The 25,370-nt window shown below is 53.7% G+C and overlaps 1 protein-coding gene across 1 annotated transcript in view; it reads right to left on the minus strand.

Annotated features, from left to right (window-relative positions):
• LOC119958423 (actin-like protein 6B) overlaps positions 1-18,421 on the minus strand; it is a 40,884-nt gene extending 22,463 nt beyond the window's left edge. The window contains exons 1-3 of the mRNA XM_038786946.1: positions 18,045-18,421; positions 2,439-2,515; positions 1,018-1,183 (exon numbers count right to left, since the gene is read on the minus strand). Of these exons, the coding sequence (XP_038642874.1) occupies positions 1,018-1,183; positions 2,439-2,515; positions 18,045-18,069 (268 nt within the window). The 5' untranslated portion in view covers positions 18,070-18,421. The remainder of the gene's footprint in view (positions 1-1,017; positions 1,184-2,438; positions 2,516-18,044) is intronic.
• Positions 18,422-25,370: the final 6,949 nt, after the last annotated feature.

Below are 25,370 nucleotides of genomic sequence, written 5' to 3' on the forward strand. Positions count from 1 at the left end.
TTTAGCAGCAGAATATTACCTTGACCATTACATGGTATCGGGTTCCTGCCCTTTAAGTCGCGAGGGCACTGCCTGAAAGAGTAGCGGAAGCGGATTAAACAGTAATGCTCGGTAGGCAACAGCGTAAACAACTGAGGGCCCAGGGCGATGGGGAAATGACGGCTGAGGGGGGGGGGGGGGGCGCACAGCCTCAGGATAAGGGAATCGGCCATTTTGGGACTGAGTCGGCCATTTTGGGACTGAGCCGGCCATTTTGGGACTGAGTCGGCCATTTTGGGGACTGAGCCGGCCATTTTGGGACTGAGGTGAGGAGGAATTTCTTCACTCAAAGGGTTTGTGAATCTTTAGAATTCTCCCACCCCAGAGGATTGGGGGTGCACTGAAGGCTGTGGGCTGGATAAATTTTGGGGATCTCAGGGACTTAAGGCACGCGGGAGTGGGCGGGAAAATGGAGTCGTGGCCCAACATCAGTCGGGATAGTACTGAATGGCGGAGCAGGCTCGACGGGCCGAGTGGTCCACTCCCTGCTCCTCTTCCTTGCCTTCTTGTTTCTTAAAACTGGTTCTTCGTATCCCAGAGGTGACGGGTCTGTCCAATGAGGCGGGAGTGTCCGCATAGTGAGGCATCAGGCTGTGTAGGCCCAAAAGCCTCCGTATGGTTTTGTCACTGCTGGAAGCTCCGAATTATCAAACCACGGGCAGGGAGGGAGGGAGAGGGGGAGGGGGGGGGGGGGCCTCTGGGTGGGGTATAGGGTCCAGCAGCCATTCCCCCCGTACCCCATCAGAGCGGAATGGCTCAACCCCCTGATCAATGCTCCCTCGGATCAATCGCTAGAGGCCCCGCCCCAGGCAGTTGATCAGGAAGGGGGCGGCTGAGGAAGTTGGCTGAGGAAATGGAGAGGGGAGGGAGGCGGGGTGGGGTTGATGTTGAATGAAGTGGGGCCTATGGCTTTCAACTCCCACCCCCCCTCCCCACCCCTCACCTCCGCTCCCCTCCGACAGTCAGTCACTCACTCACTCATTGCGTTTTTCAGAGGCGAGATGACCTCCACGCCCTCGCGAGGGACGTGCAGGGAGTTGGTGTCGATGTAGTACGTCTTCCCCGACTTCACATCCTTTTCCCCGTCGATATCCATGGCCGTCTCCTCGTGGTTCATCAGTCCAACTGTGGTCGGGAAATCGGCCTGTGGAGGGAGCGTGAGAGAGTTCACCTGGATCCCACTTCCCAAGGGGGATATCGGCAACAGAACGGGAGCATGCGGTTAGATACAGAGTAAAGCTCCCTCTACACTGTCCCCATCAAACACTCCCAGGACAGGTACAGCACGGGGTTAGGTACAGAGTAAAGCTCCCTCTACACTGTCCCCATCAAACACTCCCAGGACAGGTACAGCACGGGGTTAGATACAGAGTAAAGCTCCCTCTACACTGTACCCCATCAAACACTCCCAGGACAGGTACAGCACGGGGTTAGATACAGAGTAAAGCTCCCTCTACACTGTCCCCATCAAACACTCCCAGGACAGGTACAGCACGGGGTTAGATACAGAGTAAAGCTCCCTCTACACTGTCCCCATCAAACACTCCCAGGACAGGTACAGCACGGGGTTAGATACAGAGTAAAGCTCCCTCTACACTGTCCCCATCAAACACTCCCAGGACAGGTACAGCACGGGGTTAGATACAGAGTAAAGCTCCTCTGCACTGTCCCCATCAAACACTCCCAGGACAGGTACAGCACTGGGGTTAGATACAGAGTAAAGCTCCCTCTACACTGTCCCCATCAAACACTCCCAGGACAGGTACAGCATGGGGTTAGATACAGAGTAAAGCTCCCTCTACACTGTCCCCATCAAACACTCCCAGGACAGGTACAGCACGGGGTTAGATACAGAGTAAAGCTCCCTCCACACTGTCCCCATCAAACGCTCCCAGGACAGGTACAGCACGGGGTTAGATACAGAGTAAAGCTCCCTCTACACTGTCCCCATCAAACACTCCCAGGACAGGTACAGCACTGGGGTTAGATACAGAGTAAAGCTCCCTCTACACTGTCCCCATCAAACACTCCCAGGACAGGTACAGCATGGGGTTAGATACAGAGTAAATCTCCCTCTACACTGTCCCCATCAAACACTCCCAGGACAGGTACAGCACGGGGTTAGATACAGAGTAAAGCTCCCTCTACACTGTCCCCATCAAACACTCCCAGGACAGGTACAGCACGGGGTTAGATACAGAGTAAAGCTCCCTCTACACTGTCCCCATCAAACACTCCCAGGACAGGTACAGCACGGGGTTAGATACAGAGTAAAGCTCCCTCTACACTGTCCCCATCAAACACTCCCAGGACAGGTAGGTGCCCACAAGTTCTGGGCGTTGGGTGTGGCTGAAGAGCAGGAGGAGTGATGGGAGAGGAAGGTGGTAGTATCAGCTTACCTTGGGACAGTCCTCCCCAGCATAACCTGCTCGCACGGTGTACGACCCAATGTCAAAGACAAGAGCTCCGACTTCATCTGAGGGTGAGAGAAAATAGTGTGAGGAGTGACCACCAATTCAGCGAACACGTGTAGTTGGATCTGAACAGAGGCTTTAATACACTCACAACAGAGCCAGCCTATTCGTCATTGAACTTCAGATGAACTGGCAGGCTGGCTCTAAGGCACTGATCTTTATACATCGTTCCCAGGGGGAGGAGTCCTGGGCGGAGCCAAGGGAGGAGCCCAGTACAAACTCTCGCGGACTCCCAGAGCGACTCCCCCTGCTGGTCGGATAGTGTAACTGCACTTACAATGGTGGATAGTGAACATATATACACGGAGTTATATTGGCAACTATATACAGCTTTGATCTTACAACGGCTAGATAACGAACATATATACATGGAGTGATATTGGCAACTATATATAGTGTGAATCACATTCACCACAAGCAGCATTGTCTGCACACACCAACAGGGAATGGGATACCGGGTAACGGTACAGACACTAACCGGGACACAGGGTAACGGTACAGACACTAACCGGGCACCGGGTAACGGTACAGACACTAACCGGGACACCGGGTAATGGTACAGACACTAACCGGGACACCGGGTAACGGTACAGACACTAACCGGGCACCGGGTAACGGTACAGACACTAACCGGGACACGGGTAACGGTACAGACACTAACCGGGCACCGGGTAACGGTACAGACACTAACCGGGCACCGGGTAACGGTACAGACACTAACCGGGCACCGGGTAACGGTACAGACACTAACCGGGCACCGGGTAACGGTACAGACACTAACCGGGACACCGGGTAACGGTACAGACACTAACCGGGCACCGGGTACCGGGTAACGGTACAGACACTAACCGGGACACCGGGTAACGGCTACAGACAATAACCGGGCAAGGGTAACGGGTAACGGTACAGACACTAAACCGGGCACCGGGTAACGGTACAGACACCTAACCGGGCACGGGTAACGGTACAGACACTAACCGGGCACCGGGTAACGGTACAGACACTAAACGGGCACCGGGTAACGGTACAGACCACTAACCGGGACACCGGGTAACGGTACAGACACTAACGGGACACCGGTAACGGTACAGACACTAACCGGGACACGGGTAACGGTACAGACACTAACAGGGCACCGGGTAACGGTACAGACACTAACAGGGCCACCGGGTAACGGTACAGACACTAACCGGGACACCGGGTAACGGTACAGACACTAACCGGGCACCGGGTAACGGTACAGACACTAACCGGGACACGGGTAACGGTACAGACACTAACCGGGACACCGGGTAACGGTACAGACACTAACCGGGACACCGGGTAACGGTACAGACACTAACCGGGACACCGGGTAACGGTACAGACACTAACCGGGACACCGGGTAACGGTACAGACACTAACCGGGACACCGGGTAACGGTACAGACACTAACCGGGACACCGGGTAACGGTACAGACACTAACCGGGCACCGGGTAACGGTACAGACACTAACCGGGACACCGGGTAACGGTACAGACACTAACCGGGACACCGGGTAACGGTACAGACACTAACCGGGCACCGGGTAACGGTACAGACACTAACCGGGCACCGGGTAACGGTACAGACACTAACCGGGCACCGGGTAACGGTACAGACACTAACCGGGCACCGGGTAACGGTACAGACACTAACAGGGACACCGGGTAACGGTACAGACACTAACCGGGACACCGGGTAACGGTACAGACACTAACCGGGACACCGGGTAACGGTACAGACACTAACCGGACACCGGGTAACGGTACAGACACTAACCGGGACACCGGGTAACGGTACAGACACTAACCGGGACACCGGGTAACGGTACAGACACTAACCGGGCACCGGGTACCGGGTAACGGTACAGACACTAACCGGGGCACCGGGTAACGGTACAGACACTAACCGGACACCGGGTAACGGTACAGACACTAACCGGGACACCGGGTAACGGTACAGACACTAACCGGGCACCGGGTAACGGTACCGACACTAACCGGGACACCGGGTAACGGTACAGACACTAACCGGGACACCGGGTAACGGTACAGACACTAACCGGGACACCGGGTAACGGTACAGACACTAACCGGGCACCGGGTAACGGTACAGACACTAACCGGGCACCGGGTAACGGTACAGACACTAACCGGGACACCGGGTAACGGTACAGACACTAACCGGGCACCGGGTAACGGTACAGACACTAACCGGGACACCGGGTAACGGTACAGACACTAACAGGGCACCGGGTAACGGTACAGACACTAACAGGGCACCGGGTAACGGTACAGACACTAACCGGGACACCGGGTAACGGTACAGACACTAACCGCACCGGGTAACTACAGACACTAACCGGGACACCGGGTAACGGTACAGACACTAACCGGACACCGGGTAACGGTACAGACACTAACCGGGCACCGGGTAACGGTACAGACACTAACCGGGCACTGGGTAACGGTACAGACACTAACCGGGCACCGGTAACGGTACAGACACTAACCGGGCACCGGTAACGGTACAGACACTAACCGGACACCGGGTAACGTACAGACACTAACCGGGACACCGGTAACGGTACAGACACTAACCGGGACTCCGGGTAACGGTACATACACTAACCGGGCACCGGTAACGGTACAGACACTAACAGGGACACCGGGTAACGTACCGACACTAACCGGGACACCGGGTAACGGTACAGACACTACCCGGACACCGGGTAACGGTACAGACACTAACCGGGACACCGGGTAACGGTACAGGCACTAACCGGGCACCGGGTAACGGTACAGACACTAACCGGGCACCGGGTAACGGTACAGACACTAACCGGGCACCGGGTAACGGTACAGACACTAACCGGGCACCGGGTAACGGTACAGACACTAACCGGGCACCGGGTAACGGTACAGACACTAACCGGGACACCGGGTAACGGTACAGACACTAACCGGGCACCGGGTAACGGTACAGACACTAACCGGGACACCGGGTAACGGTACAGACACTAACAGGGCACCGGGTAACGGTACAGACACTAACCGGGCACCGGGACACCGGGTAACGGTACAGACACTAACCGGGCACCGGGTAACGGTACAGACACTAACCGGGACACCGGGTAACGGTACAGACACTAACCGGACACCGGGTAACGGTACAGACACTAACCGGGACACCGGGTAACGGTACAGACACTAACCGGGCACCGGGTAACGGTACAGACACTAACCGGGCACCGGGTAACGGTACAGACACTAACCGGGACACCGGGTAACGGTACAGACACTAACCGGGCACCGGGTAACGGTACAGACACTAACCGGGCACCGGGTAACGGTACAGACACTAACCGGGCACCGGGTAACGGTACAGACACTAACCGGGACACCGGGTAACGGTACAGACACTAACCGGGCACCGGGTAACGGTACAGACACTAACCGGGACACCGGGTAACGGTACAGACACTAACCGGGCACCGGGTAACGGTACCGACACTAACCGGGACACCGGGTAACGGTACAGACACTAACCGGACACCGGGCACCGGGTAACGGTACAGACACTAACCGGGCACCGGGTAACGGTACAGACACTAACCGGGACACCGGGTAACGGTACAGACACTAACCGGGCACCGGGTAACGGTACAGACACTAACCGGGCACCGGGTAACGGTACAGACACTAACCGGGACACCGGGTAACGGTACAGACACTAACCGGGACACCGGGTAACGGTACAGACACTAACCGGGCACCGGGCACCGGGTAACGGTACAGACACTAACCGGGCACCGGGTAACGGTACAGACACTAACCGGGCACCGGGTAACGGTACAGACACTAACCGGGCACCGGGTAACGGTACAGACACTAACCGGGACACCGGGTAACGGTACAGACACTAACCGGGACACCGGGCACCGGGTAACGGTACAGACACTAACCGGGACACCGGGTAACGGTACAGACACTAACGGGACACCGGGTAACGGTACAGACACTAACCGGGCACCGGGTAACGGTACAGACACTAACCGGGCACCGGGTAACGGTACAGACACTAACCGGGACACCGGGTAACGGTACAGACACTAACCGGGACACCGGGTAACGGTACAGACACTAACCGGGACACCGGGTAACGGTACAGACACTAACCGGGCACCGGGTAACGGTACAGACACTAACCGGGCACCGGGTAACGGTACAGACACTAACCGGGCACCGGGTAACGGTACAGACACTAACCGGGCACCGGGTAACGGTACAGACACTAACCGGGCACCGGGTAACGGTACAGACACTAACCGGGACACCGGGTAACGGTACAGACACTAACCGGGCACCGGGTAACGGTACAGACACTAACCGGGCACCGGGTAACGGTACAGACACTAACCGGGCACCGGGTAACGGTACAGACACTAACCGGGACACCGGGTAACGGTACAGACACTAACCGGGACACCGGGTAACGGTACAGACACTAACCGGGACACCGGGTAACGGTACAGACACTAACCGGGACACCGGGTAACGGTACAGACACTAACCGGGACACCGGGTACGGTACAGACACTAACCGGGGCACCGGGTAACGGTACAGACACTAACCGGGCACCGGGTAACGGTACAGACACTAACCGGGCACCGGGTAACGGTACAGACACTAACAGGGCACCGGGTAACGGTACAGACACTAACCGGACACCGGGTAACGGTACAGACACTAACCGGGCACCGGGTAATGGTACAGACACTAACCGGGACACCGGGTAACGGTACAGACACTAACCGGACACCGGGTAACGGTACAGACACTAACCGGGCACCGGGTAACGGTACAGACACTAACCGGGCACCGGGTAACGGTACAGACACTAACCGGGCACCGGGACACCGGGTAACGGTACAGACACTAACCGGGGCACCGGGTAACGGTACAGACACTAACCGGGCACCGGGTAACGGTACAGACACTAACCGGGCACCGGGTAACGGTACAGACACTAACCGGGCACCGGGTAACGGTACAGACACTAACCGGGACACCGGGTAACGGTACAGACACTAACCGGGCACCGGGTAACGGTACAGACACTAACCGGGACACCGGGTAACGGTACAGACACTAACCGGGACACCGGGTAACGGTACAGACACTAACCGGGACACCGGGGTAACGGTACAGACACTAACCGGGCACCGGGTAACGGTACAGACACTAACCGGGCACCGGGTAACGGTACAGACACTAACCGGGCACCGGGTAACGGTACAGACACTAACCGGGCACCGGGTAACGGTACAGACACTAACCGGGACACCGGGTAACGGTACAGACACTAACCGGGACACCGGGTAACGGTACAGACACTAACCGGGCACCGGGTAACGGTACAGACACTAACCGGGACACCGGGTAACGGTACAGACACTAACCGGGACACCGGGTAACGGTACAGACACTAACAGGGCACCGGGTAACGGTACAGACACTAACCGGGACACCAGGTAACGGTACAGACACTAACCGGGACACCGGGTAACGGTACAGACACTAACCGGGCACCGGGTAACGGTACAGACACTAACAGGGCACCGGGTAACGGTACAGACAATAAATAGTGACACGGTGGGTTAGCACTGCTGCCTCACAGCTCCAGGATCCCAGGTTCGATTCTGAACTCGGGTCACTGTCTGTGTGGAGTCTGCACATCCTCCCCGTGTGTGCGTGGGTTTCCTCCGGGTGCTCCGGTTTCCTCCCACAGTCCAAAGACGTGCAGGTTAGGGTGGATTGGCCGCGATTAATTGTCCCTCAGTATCCAAAACGTTAGGTTGGGTTGGTGGGATAGGCTGGAGGCGTGGGCCTGGGTCGGCTGATCTTTCCATTGGCGGGTGCAGACTCGATGGGCCGAATGTCCTCCTTCTGCGCTGTAGGGATTCTACGATCCGCTTACCCGGAGGGAAGAAACAGCTCGAGCCAGGGATTCACTGTTCTGTTCCTTAAATTCCCCCTTAGCGGGTCAGTGTTTGTTTGAGAAGCCAGCTGTGAAGCAGTTTGGGGTACGTAAGGGCATTGCCCCCACCCCTGAAACCCCCGACTTGTCCAACTCCGCCAGTCCACCCAATTGGGGCTCTGTCACAGCCGGGGGGGGGGGGGGGGGGGAGGTAATGGTTGGAGGTCAATCATCTCAGCTCCAGGACGTCACTGCAGGAGTTCCTCAGGGGAGTGACCTCGGCCCCAACCATCTTCAGCTGCTTCATCAATGGCCTCCCTTCCATCAGAAGGTCAGAGGTCAGGATGTGTGCGGATGACTGCACAATGTTCAGCCCCGTATGTGACTCCTCAGATACTGAAGCAGCCCCTGTCCAAATGCAGCAAGACCTGGACAATATCCAGGCTTGGGGCTGGCAAGTGTCAAGTTACATTTGTTTCACACAAGCCCCAGGCAATGACCATCTCCCACAAGAGAGGATCTAACCATCGCCCCCTTGACATTCATAATGCATCCACGGCATCAGTGTGCTGTGGGGCTTGCTTTTTTAGGAGTTCGGATCGGGGGGGCAGAACCGTCTGTATGATTCCTGCAGTAGCCAACCATTACTCGGAATGACCGGAGGGCTGAGACATTATGGGGCAAGGGGTAACTTGACAAATGGAGTCAATGCGTTTCTGCTCGATCTCGCGTTTGCCATGGGTGATCACTGTGCCGAAGTCAATCACTTTTTCCTGTCAAATCTGGGCCTTTTTGGGGTTCACCTGACATCCAATTTCGTGAAGGAGTCCGAATAATTCGTCGAGAAGCAAAATGTGCTCTTTCTTATTGCCTGTCTGTAGAAGCGAGTCGTCTACGTACTGGACAAGACAATCAGGGCGGGAAAATTTTGCTAATCCATTCGCCAGCTGTCGGTAGAAAATGGAGGGAGTGTTGTGGAAGGCACGGCCACGTGTATTGCTGTCCCTGGAAGGTGAAAGCAAATTTATATTGGCACGCTTTAGCCAATGGAATGGACCAAAAGCCGTTGCTGATGTCCAAAACCGAAAACAATTTTGAATGGAGTCCCTGTTTTAACATCGTCTCGGGACTCGTGACGAATCAATGGTCAGTCGCCATGATCCATCGGGTTTCCTGACAGGCCAAATTTGGGCATTGTTCGTTGAGGCTACTGAACGGAGTACGCCTTGGTCAAGCAAACTCTGGACAACCTTTGCGATTTCTCCCTCTGCTTATTGGGGAAAACCGTACTGTATTTGGGGTTCGGGGTCGGGACCTGTAATGTTGACTAAGCCAGCGATCTTGCCACAGTCGTGTTTGTGCTGGGCAAAATCTGCTTTGTGTCGCTGTAAAACGTCTCTAACTTCTCTGTCCCGACTAATGGCTCGAGGGTCGAACCAGAAGTCTCCTACTGCGCTAATCCTGTGTGCGTCGTGAGCGTGGCGGGGGCTCGTGCTGCCTTTGCCAGTCTCCACACACATCTGTTTACGGGGTCGAACAAAAGATTGTGGGAGCTCATAAAGTCTATCCCAAAATGTGTTCGGCTGTCTGGGGTAGATAGACTAGAACGTCGGGGTGTTTGGTTTCAATGTTTCCTATCTGAATCACAACGGGGGCTGTGATATAACATAAGAACATAAGAATTCAGAGCAGGAGTCGGCCATCTGGCCCCTCGAGCTTGCTCCGCCATTCAATGAGATCACGGCTGATCTTTTGTGGACTCAGCTCCACTTTCCGGCCCGAACACCATAACCCTTAATCCCTTTATTCTTCAACAAACTATCTATCTTTACCTTAAAAACATTCAATGAAGGAGCCTCAACTGCTTCACTGGGCAAGGAATTCCATAGATTCACAACCCTTTGGGTGAAGAAGTTCCTCCTAAACTCAGTCCTAAATCTACTTCCCCTTATTTTGAGGCTATGCCCCCTAGTTCTGCTTTCACCCGCCAGTGGAAACAACCTGCCCGCATCTATCCTATCTATTCCCTTCATAATTTTAAATGTTTCTATAAGATCCCCCCTCATCCTTCTAAATTCCAACGAGTACAGTCCCAGTCTACTCAACCTCTCCTCATAATCCAACCCCTTCAGCTCTGGGATTAACCTAGTGAATCTCCTCTGCACACCCTCCAGCACCAGTACGTCCTTTCTCAGGTAGGGAGACCAAAGCTGAACACAAAACTGTGTTCCTGTTATAAGCGCCCTGTAAAACCGCTGAGAGTAATGGTGTCCGTGGTGGGACATGTATCTCGTTGGAACATTGTGGAGGAATGTATCGTGGTACGGGACCCTCCCGTGTCCTGAAGAAATTCTATGGGGTGTCCCCGGGCTGTGCCTGCTGCTACGGTCTTCCGGACTTGTCCCAAAGGGGGTCGCAGACACAAGTTGGGGAGCCCGAACACCGTCAATCTGCGTTCTCAGAATGGGTGCTAACACTATGAATTTGGCTTGGCCCTATTCTTATTCAGGGTGTTTGCCTGCTGGTTTCCCTGCTGTTTCTGGGGGGCGGGGGGCGGAATTACACTCTTGTGGGTAATGTCCTAATTGTCCGCAATTGTAACATTCGTGGGATTTAGGCTGCTGTGGGCCTCCCTCGTTTACCCATGCAGGGTTCTGATGTGTCCTGACTGGATGCGTGTTAGCATCTGCCTGCTCTTCCTCTGCCTTACCGTAATCTGATATTCCCTGCATGGACTGTTCCCGAGCTCGGGGCAATCTCTTTAGGACCCGTTTCTCATTGTGGGTCTCGCCTGAGGGGTCGTAATTGGCGCAGGCTCTCTGTCCCGCTTCGGTGGCGTGAGAGACCAGGGGCGGAATTCTCCGCTCCCCACGCGGCCTGGGAGAATCGTGGGAGGGCCTCCCGACATTTTTTATGCCCCCCTGGCGCCCCCAGCGATTCTCCCCCCCCCCCCCCCCCCCGTCCAACCCCCCGCTCGGAAAAATCGCCGCTCGCCGTCTTTCACGGCGAACGGCGATTCTCCGAGGCCGATGGGCCGAGCGGCCGGCCCTTCACGCCCGTTTCACCACGGCAGCAACCACACCTGGTCGCTGTATTCGTGAAACGGGCGCCGGATGCCCGATTGGGACGGGAGCACCGCGACTCTGCTCGGGAGGGAACAGGCCCGTGATCGGTGCCCACCGATCGTCGGGCCAGCGTCCAAAACGGACGCACTCTTTCCCCTCCGCCGCCCGGCAAGCTCAAGCCGCCACGTCTTGCCGGGCGGCGGAGCCGAAAGACGGCCACCGCGCACGCGCGGGTTCGTGCCGTCTGCGCGATGAAGTCATCCGCGCGTGCGCGGGTTGGAACCGGCAACCCGCGCATGCGCGGATGACTTCACATTCTCGGCGTGACGAGTTCGCTGCCGAGAAAAGACGGGGGCCCGCTCCTAGCCCCCCCCCGGGTGGGGGTGAATTAGGTGCGGGGAGCGGGCTCCGAGGCCGTCGTGAACCTCGGCCGAGTTCGCGACGGCCTTCACGAATTCGGCCCCCTGCGGAGAATTCCGCCCTAGGATTCGAGTCCATTTGGCCATATTGTCTGGGGTCAAATGGGCGCGGGCTAACTCTCCGAGTACCGCTGTGAAGTGACTACGAAGGCGTCCAGCAAACGCGGTTGTGTCCTCTGTCTTTTTCTGCCTACATTTATTGAGGCCTTCTACGGCGACTCCCTTATTGTAGCCGATCGCGTCTAGGATCGCTGTGTGCATTTCCTTGAAGGTGCGTCCTCCCTACATTCTGTGGGTCCGGAAGGGCTGCCACGACTGAGGGGTCGAGGCTCAAAATTGTGAGCTTCACGTGCTCGTTTTCATCCAGGCCGTACATGGTCGCCTGTTGTTTTTATTTACATAGAATTTACAGTGCAGAAGGAGGCCATTCGGCCCATCGAGTCTGCACCGGCTCCCGGAAAGAGCACCCTGCCCAAGGTTAACACCTCCACCCTATCCCCATAACCCAGTAACCCCACCCAACACTAAGGGCAATTTTGGACACTAAGGGCAATTTATCACGGCCAATCCACCCTAACCTGCACATCTTTGGACTGCGGGAGGAAACCGGAGCACCCGGAGGAAACCCACGCACACACAGGGAGGATGTGCAGACTCCGCACAGACAGTGACCCAAGCCGGAATCGAACCTGGGACCCTGGAGCTGTGAAGCGATTGTGCTATCCACAATGCTACCGTTTGACTCTTGCGAAATAATGGTGGGGGTCCGCTGTGGGCAGGAATGGTGTAATCTTATCGCATACGTCCCTTAATTGAGTGACGGTCAATGGGGTGGTGTACCGAAAATCGGGGTCTCCCTCGGTTGTGGCCCTGTGTAGTGTGGTGACAGGGTTCATGGGATTGTGCTCTGCCTGTGCAGTCGGGGGTGGGGGTGCTTTCCTTTTCTGAGGTTAGTCCTGAGTACATGTGCCGTGTACATATCGATGGGCAGTCTCATTTAACTCCTGCCAATCGGGGCCATTTTCCTGATCTGCGGAAGGACAGCTCAGAGGGCAGTGAGGCTAGATGGGTAGAGATCAGGAATAAGAAGGGTGCAGTCACAATGTTGGGGGGTTTACTACAGGCCTCCCAACAGCCAGTAGGTGATAGAGGAGCAGATAGGTAGACAGATTTTGGAAAAGAGTAAAAACAACAGGGTTTTTGTGATGGGAGACTTCAACTTCCCCAAGATTGACTGGGACTCACTTAGTGCTCGGGGCTTAGACGGGGCAGGGTTTGTAAGGAGCATCCAGGAGGGCTTCTTAAAACAATATGTAGACAGTCCGACTAGGGAAGGGGCTGTACTGGACCTGGTATTGGGGAATGAGCCCGGCCAGGTGGTAGAAGTTTCAGTAGGGGAGCATTTCGGGAACAGTGACCACAATTCAGTAAGTTTTAAAGTGCTGGTGGACAAGGATAAGAGTGGTCCTAGGGTGAATGTGCTAAATTGGGGGGAAGGCTAATTATAACAATATTAGGCGGGAACTAAGAACCTAGATTGGGGGTGGATGTGTGAGGGTAAATCAACATCTGACATGTGGGAGGCTTTCAAGTGTCAGTTGAAAGGAATTCAGGACCGGCATGTTCCTGTGAGGAAGAAGGATAAATACGGCAAATTTCGGGAACCTTGGATAACGAGAGATATTGTCGGCCTCGTCAAAAAGAAAAAGGAGGCATTTGTCAGGGCTAGAAGACTGGGAACAGACGAAGCCTGTGTGGAATATAAGGAAAGTAGAAAGGAACTTAAGCAAGGAGTCAGGAGGGCTAGAAGGGGGTCACGAAAAGTCATTGGCAAATAGGGTTAAGGAAAATCCCAAGGCTTTTTACACGTACATAAAAAGCAAGAGGGTAGCCAGGGAAAGGATTGGCCCACTGAAGGATAGGCAAGGGAATCTATGTGTGGAGCCAGAGGAAATGGGTGAGGTACTAAATGAATACTTTGCATCAGTATTCACCAGAGAGAAGGAATTGGTGGATGTTGAGTCTGGAGAAGGGTGTGTAGATAGCCTGGGTCACATTGAGATCCAAAAAGACGAGGTGTTGGGCGTCTTGAAAAATATTAAGGTAGATAAGTCCCCAGGGCCTGATGGGATCTACCCCAGAATACTGAAGGAGGTTAAAGAGGAAATTGCTGAGGCCTTGACAGAAATCTTTGGATCCTCACTGTCTTCAGGTGATGTCCCGGAGGACTGGAGAATAGCCAATGTTGTTCCTTTGTATCAGAAGAGTAGCAAGGATAATCCAGGGAACTACAGGCCGGTTGTGCCTTACGTGAGTGGTAGGGACATTTCTGGAGAGAATTCTCCGAGACAGGATCTACTCCCATTTGGAAACAAATGGACGTATTAGTGAGAGGCAGCATGGTTTTGTGAAGGGAATGTCGTGTCTCACTAACTTGATAGAGTTTTTCAAAGAGGTCATAAAGATGATTGATGCAGATAGGGCGGTGGATGTTGTCTATATGGACTTCAGTAAGGCCTTTGACAAGGTCCCTCATGGTAGACTGGTACAAAAGGTGAAGTCACACGGGATCAGGGGTGAGCTGGCAAGGTGGATACAGAACTGGCTAGGTCATAGAAGACAGAGAGTAGCAATGGTGCTTTTCTGATTGGAGGGCTGTGACTAGTGGTGTTCCGCAGGGATCAGTGCTGGGACTTTTGCTGTTCGGAGTATATATAAATGATTTGGAGGAAAATGTAACTGGTCTGATTAGTAAGTTTGCGGACGACACAAATGGTTGGTGGAATTGCGGATAGCGATGAGGACTGTCAGAGGATACAGCAGGATTTAGATCTTTTGGAGACTTGGGCGGAGGGATGGCAGATGGAGTTTAATCCGGACAAATGTGAGGTAATGCATTTTGGAAGGTCTAATGCAGGTAGGGAATATACAGTGACTGGTAGAACCCTCAAGAGTATTGACAGTCAGAGAGATCTAGGTGTGCAGGTCCACAGATCACTGAAAGGGGCAACACAGATGGAGAAGGTAGTCAAGAAGGCATACGGCATGCTTGCCTTCATTGGCCGGGGCATTGAGTATAAAAATTGGCAAGTCATGTTGCAGCTGTATAGAACCTTAGTTAGGCCACACTTGGAGTATAGTGTTCAATTCTGGTCGCCACACTGTCAGAAGGATGTGGAGGCTTTAGAGAGGGTGCAGAAGAGATTTACCAGGATGTTGCCCGGTATGGAGGGCATTAGCTATGAGGAGAGGTTGAATAAACTCGGTTTGTTCTCACTGGAACGACGGAGTTTGAGGGGCGACCTGATAGAGGTCTACAAAATTATGAGGGGCATAGACAGAGTGGATGGCAAGAGGCTTTTCCCCAGGGTAGAGGGGTCAATTACCAGGGGGCATAGGTTTAAGGTGCGAGGGGCAAGGTTTAGAGGAGATGTACGAGGCAATTCTGTTTACACAGAGGGTAGTGGGTGCCTGGAACTCGCTGCCGGAGGAGGTGGTGGAAGCAGGGACGATAGTGACGTTTAAGGGGCATCTTGACAAATACAGGAATAGGATGGGAATAGAGGGATACGGACCCAGGAAGTGTGGAAGATTTTAGTTTAGTCGGGCAGCATGGTCGGCACAGGCTTGGAGGGCCGAAGGGCCTGTTCCTGTGCTGTACTTTTCTTTGTTCTTTGTTCTTTATTCAATGGCATTACCATCGCTGAATCCCCCAGAATTAACATCCTGAGGGGTTACCATTGATCAGAAACTGAACTGGACCCAGCCACATTAATACTGTGGCTACCAGGGCAGGTCAGAGGCTGGGAATCCTGCGGAGAGTAACTCACCTCCTGACCCACCCAAAGCCTGTCCACCATCTACAAGGCACAAGTCAGGAGTGTGATGGAATACTCTCCACTTGCCTGGATGAGCGCAGCTCCAACAACACTCAAGAAGCTCCACACCATCCAGGACAAAGCAGCCCCGCTTGATTGGCTCCCCCCTTCCACAAACATTCACTCCCTCCCCCACCAAAGCACAGTGGCAGCCGTGTGTACCGTCTACAAGGTGCCCCGCAGCAACTCACCAAGGCTCCTTAGGCAGCACCTTCCAAACCCACGGCCTCTACCATCTAGAAGGACAAGAGCAGCAGATACCTGGGAACCCCACCCACCTGGAGGTTCCTCTCTGTGGCGAATGTACTTCCCGTAATTCACACTGTATAGCATTGTGTCCCTGTGGGCTCTGTCTGTGAGCCGTTGCGTGGCTCTGCCCACAGGGGGCAGATGAGGAGCTTGTACAGGGCTCCACCCTCGGCTCCGCCCATGGCCCCTCCCACCACCGGAAGTATAAAGCGCTGCAGCCTTGCGAGCCTGCCCTCAGTTCCTCTGGTCGCAGGCAGGCTCAGTTCTAAGTCTATTAAACCCACAGCTTACTTCCAATCGTGTCTCGAGCGAATTGATGGCCACATCACCCTCCACGCCACCCACCGTCCCGACTGGGAAATACATCGGCCGTTCCTTCTCTGTCGCTGGCTCACAGTCTAAAAACTGGAGCCAAGCTTGTCGGGATTGAAATTAGGAAATAGTTTCCCACACAAAGGGTAAATGTGATAAAGTCACCATAGTTCCTTCCCCCCCCCCCCCCCCCCCCACTTTGAGTGGGGAGAGCTGACTGGGGCAGATTTCACCTGAGGGTCACTACACCTCGGGCAAGATTGAGAAGGCCAGGCCAGTGCAGGAATTGAACCCACGCTGCTGGCTTCATTCTGCATCACAAGCCAGCCAGCCGGCCAACTGCTCGAAACCTAGAGAGAGGACGAGTGCTGTTCAATGTGCAAAGGTACAGGTCTCGAACCTGCCCAGCTATTCGTTACGGTCACAGCTGACCTGATTGTGGTTTCAACGCCACGTTCCTGCCTATTCACGCCACCCCCCCCCACGCCCCACCCCCCACCCCCCACCCCCACAGCTCACCCCACCTTAGTGTACAAGAATCTGCCTTACAAACCTTCAATGACCCTGTTCTCTGGGGGCAGTCAGACCCTGGGACCTTCAGGAGAAAAACATGTCTCCTCGTCTCCATCTGAAATGGGAGACCCCCCCCCCACCTCTATTTTTATAGTGTGCACCCCCCCCCCCCCCCCCCCCCCTCTCCCACACGAGGAAACATTCTCCCAGCATCCACCAAGTCCGTTCGGGACCTTACACGTTTCACTGAGAGCACCTCTCCATCTCCTGAACCCCCCAGCGGACCACAGGCCCCCCGACCTTGCCCGACCTTTCCTCGTCAGACCAGCCCCCCCCCCCCCCCCCCCCCCCCCCCCCGCCGCCGCCTCGTGCCGGCACTCGCCTCCCTCGAGCGAATCGTCGTCTCCGGGGCGGCGGCCGCTTAGCCGGGGGGGGCGGCGGGCGGGTTGGGGTGCTGTCTCGGACAGGGTGGGGCGCAGCCTCGACCAGGCCGAACGGGCCTTCCCTCAAGCCCGGCGGGCCTCCTCCGGGGGTCTCGCCTCCGTCGCCATTGGCGCTGGATGACGGTTAGAGGGGCTGAATGGGCCTCTCCTATGACGATGAGGCTAGCATTGGGGAGCGGGGGGGGGGGGGGGGGGGGAGGGGTTATTTGAGGGGCTGAATGGTCTTTCGTTTGAGCAGTGATTCCATCACACCGCCGATTTGGGCCCGGGACTCGGGGCAGACATCCCCAGATCCTGTAAATGCGGGCCACCCCTCTGACTCAGAAAAAGGTCCGTGCCCATGGTTCCACGCTCATTGCCGAATCCACTCACACAATAGCAGGGGAGAAAATGGAAAATAGACAGCGAACCCTCCCCAGAACTCCAATCACAGCGTGTCGAAGACCCCCGACCCCCACCCCCTCTAACATCAGGGGATGGGGCGCGGGGGGAAGATATTAACTGTACAACCCAAATATTTTCCGACTGGCGCCTTAAAGGCAGCTTGCGCCGGGGGCTACGTCCAAATCATTTGCCCTCAATCAGTCACCCCACCAGACATGAAGACAAAAAGCAATTAAATACAGACTGGGTCGCCGCCTGCTGTTACCTCCTCCGTACACGCCGCCACTCATTCTTTCCAAAACGCTGCTCCTTACATACGAAGATCGACACACAGATCAAAAGCAATAATCCAGGACAAGGGCCAATTGTCTGTGTTTCCTCTCTGGCTCAGAATAAAAGGCGCAGATCCCCGAGTGGGGGGATAATGATTCAGAGGGGATGGGGGGGGAGAGACACAAAAAATAGCAGCTCCCTCTCCCTCCCTCTGTCTCTCTCTCTCTCTCTCGCAGACGCACTCTGTTACTCCCGGGGTATCAGCAGGCACATTGTGGAATGCAGGGAAATATTAAAGGGACAGGTTGATATGGATCTGCTCTTCACGGCCGAGCCAAGGCAGGGTCAGGTTGAAGCAACGGGGAAAGGGGTTTGGCATTGGCTCTGTGGGTGGGGAAGGTGTATACAGCTGGTTACACACTCTGATATACCCCATACCCCTCACTGTAACACTCTCTGATATACCCCACACCCCCTCACTGTAACACTGATATACCCCACACCCCTCACTGTAACACTGATATACCCCACACCCCTCACTGTAACACTGATATACCCCACACCCCTCACTGTAACACTGATATACCCCACACCCCTCACTGTAACACTCTGATATACCCCACACCCCTCACTGTAACACTCTGATATATCCCACACCCCTCACTGTAACAATCTGATATACCCCACACCCCTCACTGTAACACTGATATACCCCACACCCCTCACTGTAACACTGATATACCCCACACCCCTCACTGTAACACTGATATACCCCACACCCCTCACTGTAACACTCTGATATACCCCACACCCCTCACTGTAACACTCTGATATACCCCACACCCCTCACTGTAACACTGATATACCCCAGACTCCTCACTGTAACACTCTGATATACCCCATACCCCTCACTGTAACACTCTGATATACCCCACACCCCTCACTGTAACACTCTGATATATCCCACACCCCTCACTGTAACACTGATATACCCCACACCCCTCACTGTGACACTCTGATACACCCCACACCCCTCACTGTAACACTGATATACCCCACACCCCTCACTGTAATACTGATATACCCCACACCCCTCACTGTGACACTCTGATACACCCCACACCCCTCACTGTAACACTGATATACCCCACACCCCTCACTGTAACACTGATATACCCCACACCCCTCACTGTAACACTGATATACCCCACACCCCTCACTGTAACACTGATATACCCCACACCCCTCACTGTAACACTGATACACCCCACACCCCTCACTGTAACACTCTGATATACCCCACACCCCTCACTGTAACACTGATATACCCACACCCCTCACTGTAACACTCTGATATACCCCACACCCCTCACTGTAACACTGATATACCCCACACCCCTCACTGTAACACTCTCTGATATACCCCACACCCCTCACTGTAACACTGATATATCCCACACCCCTCACTGTAACACTCTCTGATATACTCCACACCCCTCACTGTAACACTCTGATATACCCCACACCCCTCACTGTAACACTCTCTGATATACCCCACACCCCTCACTGTAACACTGATATACCCCACACCCCTCACTGTAACACTCTGATATACGCCACACCCCTCACTAAAACACTCTCTGATATACCCCACACCCCTCACTGTAACACTGATATATCCCACACCCCTCACTGTAACACTCTGATATACCCCACACCCCTCACTTTAACTCTGATATACCCCACATCCTTCACTGTAACACTGATATACCCCACACCCCTCACTGTAACACTGATATATCCCACACCCCTCACTGTAACACTGATATACCCCACACCCCTCACTGTAATACTCTGATATACCCCACACCCCTCACTGTAACACTCTGATATACCCCACACCCCTCACTGTAACACTGATATACCCCACACCCCTCACTGTAACACTCTGATATATCCCACACCCCTCACTGTAACACTGATATATCCCACACCCCTCACTGTAACACTCTGATATACCCCACACCCCTCACTGTAACACTGATATATCCCACACCCCTCACTGTAACACTCTGATATACCCCACACCCCTCACTGTAACACTGATATACCCCACACCCCTCACGGTAACACTGATATACCCCACACCCCTCACTGTAACACTGATATACCCCACACCCCTCACGGTAACACTGATATACCCCACACCCCTTACTGTAACACTCTGATATACCCCACACCCCTCACTGTAACATTGATATACCCCACACCCCTCACTGTAACACTGATATACCACACACCCCTCACTGTAACACTCTGATATACCCCACATCCCTCACTGTAACACTCTGATATACCCCACACCCCTCACTGTAACACTCTGATATACCCCACACCCCTCACTGTAACATTCTGATATCCCCCACACCCCTCACTGTAACACTTTGATATACCCCACACCCCTCACTGTAACACTGATATACCCCACACCCCTCACTGTAACACTCTGATTTACCCCACACCCCTCACTGTAACACTGATATACCCCACACCCTCACTGTACACTGATGTACCCCACACCCCTCACTGTAACACTCTGATATACCCCACACCCCTCACTGTAACACTGATATATCCACACCCCTCACCGTAACACTGATATACCCACACCCCTCACTGTAACACTGATATACCCCACACCCCTCACTGTAACACTCTGATATACCCCACACCCCTCACTGTAACACTCTGATATACCCCACACACCCCTCACTGTACACTCTGATATACCCCACACCCCTCACTGTAACACTGATATACCCCACACCCCTCACTGTAACACTCTCTGATATACCCCACACCCCTCACTGTAACACTGATATACCCCACACCCCTCAATGTAACACTCTCTGATATGCCCCACATCCCTCAATGTAACACTGATATACCCCACACCCCTCACTGTAACATTCTGATATACCCCACACTCCTCATTGTAACACTCTCTGATATACCCCACACCCCTCACTGTAACAATCTCTGATATACCACACACCCCTCACTGTAACACTCTGATGTACCCCACACCCCACACTGTAACACTGATATACCCCACACCCCTCACTGTAACACTGATATACCCCACACCCCTCACTGTAACACTGATATACCCACACCCCTCACTGTAACACTGATATACCCCACACCCCTCACTGTAACACTCTGATATACCCCACACCCCTCACTGTAACACTCTGATATACCCACACCCCTCACTGTAACACTCTGATTTACCCCACACCCCTCACTGTAACACTCTGATATACCCCACACCCCTCACTGTAACACTCTGATATACCCCACACCCCTCACTGTAACACTCTGATATACCCCACACCCCTCACTGTAGCACTCTGATATACCCTACACCCCTCACTGTAACACTCCGATATACCCCACACCCTCACTGTAACACTCTGATATACCCCACACCCCTCACTGTAACATTCTGATATCCCCCACACCCCTCACTGTAACACTTTGATATACCCCACACCCCTCACTGTAACACTGATATACCCCACACCCCTCACTGTAACACTCTGATATACCCCACACCCCTCACTGTAACATTGATATACCCCACACCCCTCACTGTAACACTGATGTACCCCACACCCCTCACTGTAACACTCTGATATACCCCACACCCCTCACTGTAACACTGATATATCCCACACCCCTCACCGTAACACTGATATACCCACACCCCTCACTGTAACACTGATATACCCCACACCCCTCACTGTAACACTCTGATATACCCCACACCCTCACTGTAACACTCTGATATACCCCACACACCCCTCACTGTAACACTCTGATATACCCCACACCCCTCACTGTAACACACTGATATACCCCACACCCCTCACTGTAACACTCTCTGATATACCCCACACCCCTCACTGTAACACTGATATACCCCACACCCCTCACTGTAACACTCTCTGATATACCCCACACCCCTCACTGTAACACTGATATACCCCACACCCCTCACTGTAACATTCTGATATACCCCACACTCCTCACTGTAACACTCTCTGATATACCCCACACCCCTCACTGTAACACTCTGATGTACCCCACACCCCACACTGTAACACTGATATACCCCACACCCCTCACTGTAACACTGATATACCCCACACCCCTCACTGTAACACTGATATACCCACACCCCTCACTGTAACACTGATATACCCCACACCCCTCACTGTAACACTCTGATGTACCCCACACCCCACACTGTAACACTGATATACCCCACACCCCTCACTGTAACACTGATCTACCCACACCCCCTCACTGTAACACTCTGATATACCCCACACCCCTCACTGTAACACACTGATATACCCCACACCCCTCACTGTAACACTCTGGTATACCCCACAACCCCTCACTGTAACACTGATATACCCCACACCCCTCACTGCAACACTGATATACCCCACACCCCTCACTGTAACACTCTGATATATCCCACACCCCTCACTGTAACACTGATATACCCCACACCCCTCACTGTAACACTCTGATATACCCCACACCCCTCACTGTAACACTGATATACCCCACACCCCTCACTGTAACACTCTGATATACCCCACACCCCTCACTGTAACACTCTGATATACCCCACACCCCTCACTGTAACTCTCTCTGATATACCCCACACCCCTCACTGTAACACTGATATACCCCACACCCCTCACTGTAACACTGATATACCCCCACACCCCTCACTGTAACACTCTGATATACCCCACACCCCTCACTGTAACTCTCTCTGATATACCCCACACCCCTCACTGTAACACTGATATACCCCACACCCCTCACTGTAACACTGATATACCCCACACCCCTCACTGTAACACTCTCTGATATACCCCACACCCCTCACTGTAACACTGATATACCCCACACCCCTCACTGTAACACTGATATACCCCACACCCCTCAGTGTAACACTGATATACCCCACACCCCTCACTGTAACACTAATATACCCCACACCCCTCACTGTAACACACTGATATACCCCACACCCCTCACTGTAACACTCTGGTATACCCCACACCCCTCACTGTAACACTGATATACCCCACACCCCTCACTGCAACACTGATATACCCCACACCCCTCACTGTAACACTCTGATATATCCCACACCCCTCACTGTAACTCTCTCTGATATACCCCACACCCCTCACTGTAACACTGATATACCCCACACCCCTCACTGTAACACTGATATACCCCACACCCCTCACTGTAACACTCTGATATACCCCACACCCCTCACTGTAACACTGATATATCCCACACCCCTCACCGTAACACTGATATACCCACACCCCTCACTGTAACACTGATATACCCCACACCCCTCACTGTAACACTCTGATATACCCCACACCCCTCACTGTAACACTCTGATATACCCCACACCCCTCACTGTAACACTCTGATATACCCCACACCCCTCACTGTACACACTGATATACCCCACACCCCTCACTGTAACACTCTGATATACCCCACACCCCTCACTGTAACACTGATATACCCCACACCCCTCACTGTAACACTCTTGATATACCCCACACCCCTCACTGTAACACTGATATACCCCACACCCCTCACTGTAACATTCTGATATACCCCACACTCCTCACTGTAACACTCTCTGATATACCCCACACCCCTCACTGTAACACTCTGATGTACCCCACACCCCACACTGTAACACTGATATACCCCACACCCCTCACTGTAACACTGATATACCCCACACCCCTCACTGTAACACTGATCTACCCCCACCCCTCACTGTAACACTGATATACCCCACACCCCTCACTGTAACACTCTGATGTACCCCACACCCCACACTGTAACACTGATATACCCCACACCCCTCACTGTAACACTGATCTACCCACACCCCTCACTGTAACACTCTGATATACCGCACACCCCTCACTGTAACACACTGATATACCCCACACCCCTCACTGTAACACTGATATACCCCACACCCCTCACTGTAACACTGATATACCCCACACCCCTCACTGCAACACTGATATACCCCACACCCCTCACTGTAACACTCTGATATATCCCACACCCCTCACTGTAACACTGATATACCCACACCCCTCACTGTAACACTCTGAGATACCCACACCCTCACTGTAACACTGATATACCCCACACCCCTCACTGTAACACTCTGATATACCCCCACCCCTCACTGTAACACTCTGATATACCCCACACCCCTCACTGTAACACTGATATACCCCACACCCCTCACTGTAACACTGATATACCCCACACCCCTCACTGTAACACTCTGATATACCCCACACCCCTCACTGTAACTCTCTCTGATATACCCCACACCCCTCACTGTAACACTGATATACCCCACACCCCTCACTGTAACACTGATATACCCCACACCCCTCACTGTAACACTCTCTGATATACCCCACACCCCTCACTGTAACACTGATATACCCCACACCCCTCACTGTAACACTCTGATATACCCCACACCCCTCAGTGTAACTCTCTCTGATATACCCCTCTCTGCATTGTACGTGTTAACAAAGTAACCTAGCCTCTCATTTGACCTCATCTCGAGCTTGCTGGGGGTTAGTAACCGAGGTTTAGATCTCTCCCATGCTGACGTGTTGGGTAAAAAAACGTCACCACTTTTAAAGGGGCGGGGGGGGAGGGCAAATATCAAAAACGCCTTCCTGTTTACGGGCTGGTAGGGAGATGAAAAATCAGGGCAGTTTAAATTAATCACCCCCCCTCTCGTCCGTAAGACTTCATTCCACAATTCCGTTGATGCAGGTGTATTTATTACATTGATATCCCCACTGCTGCCACCATGTTCTATGGGGACTCTGGCCGTGGTGATTGGCCACCAGAGAAACTGTCGTCTTACAGGGGCTGTTTAGCACACTGGGCTAAATCGCTGGCTTTGAAAGCAGACCAAGGCAGGCCAGCAGCACGGTTCGATTCCTGTATCAGCCTCCCCGAACAGGTGCCGGAATGTGGCGACTAGGGGCTTTTCACAGTAACTTCATCGAAGCCTACTCGTGACAATAAGCCATTTTCATTTCATTTCATATTCCCGTATCTGCTTCACTTATTTTTCAGTCCTGTATCGAAGCAGGTTATAGATCGCGCATGTTGACCCGGATCGAGGTGTTGTGACCTCTCGCACTCT

The sequence above is a fragment of the Scyliorhinus canicula genome, chromosome 29 (genome assembly GCF_902713615.1).
Source record: "Scyliorhinus canicula chromosome 29, sScyCan1.1, whole genome shotgun sequence".
NCBI classification, from domain to species: Eukaryota; Metazoa; Chordata; class Chondrichthyes; order Carcharhiniformes; family Scyliorhinidae; genus Scyliorhinus; species Scyliorhinus canicula.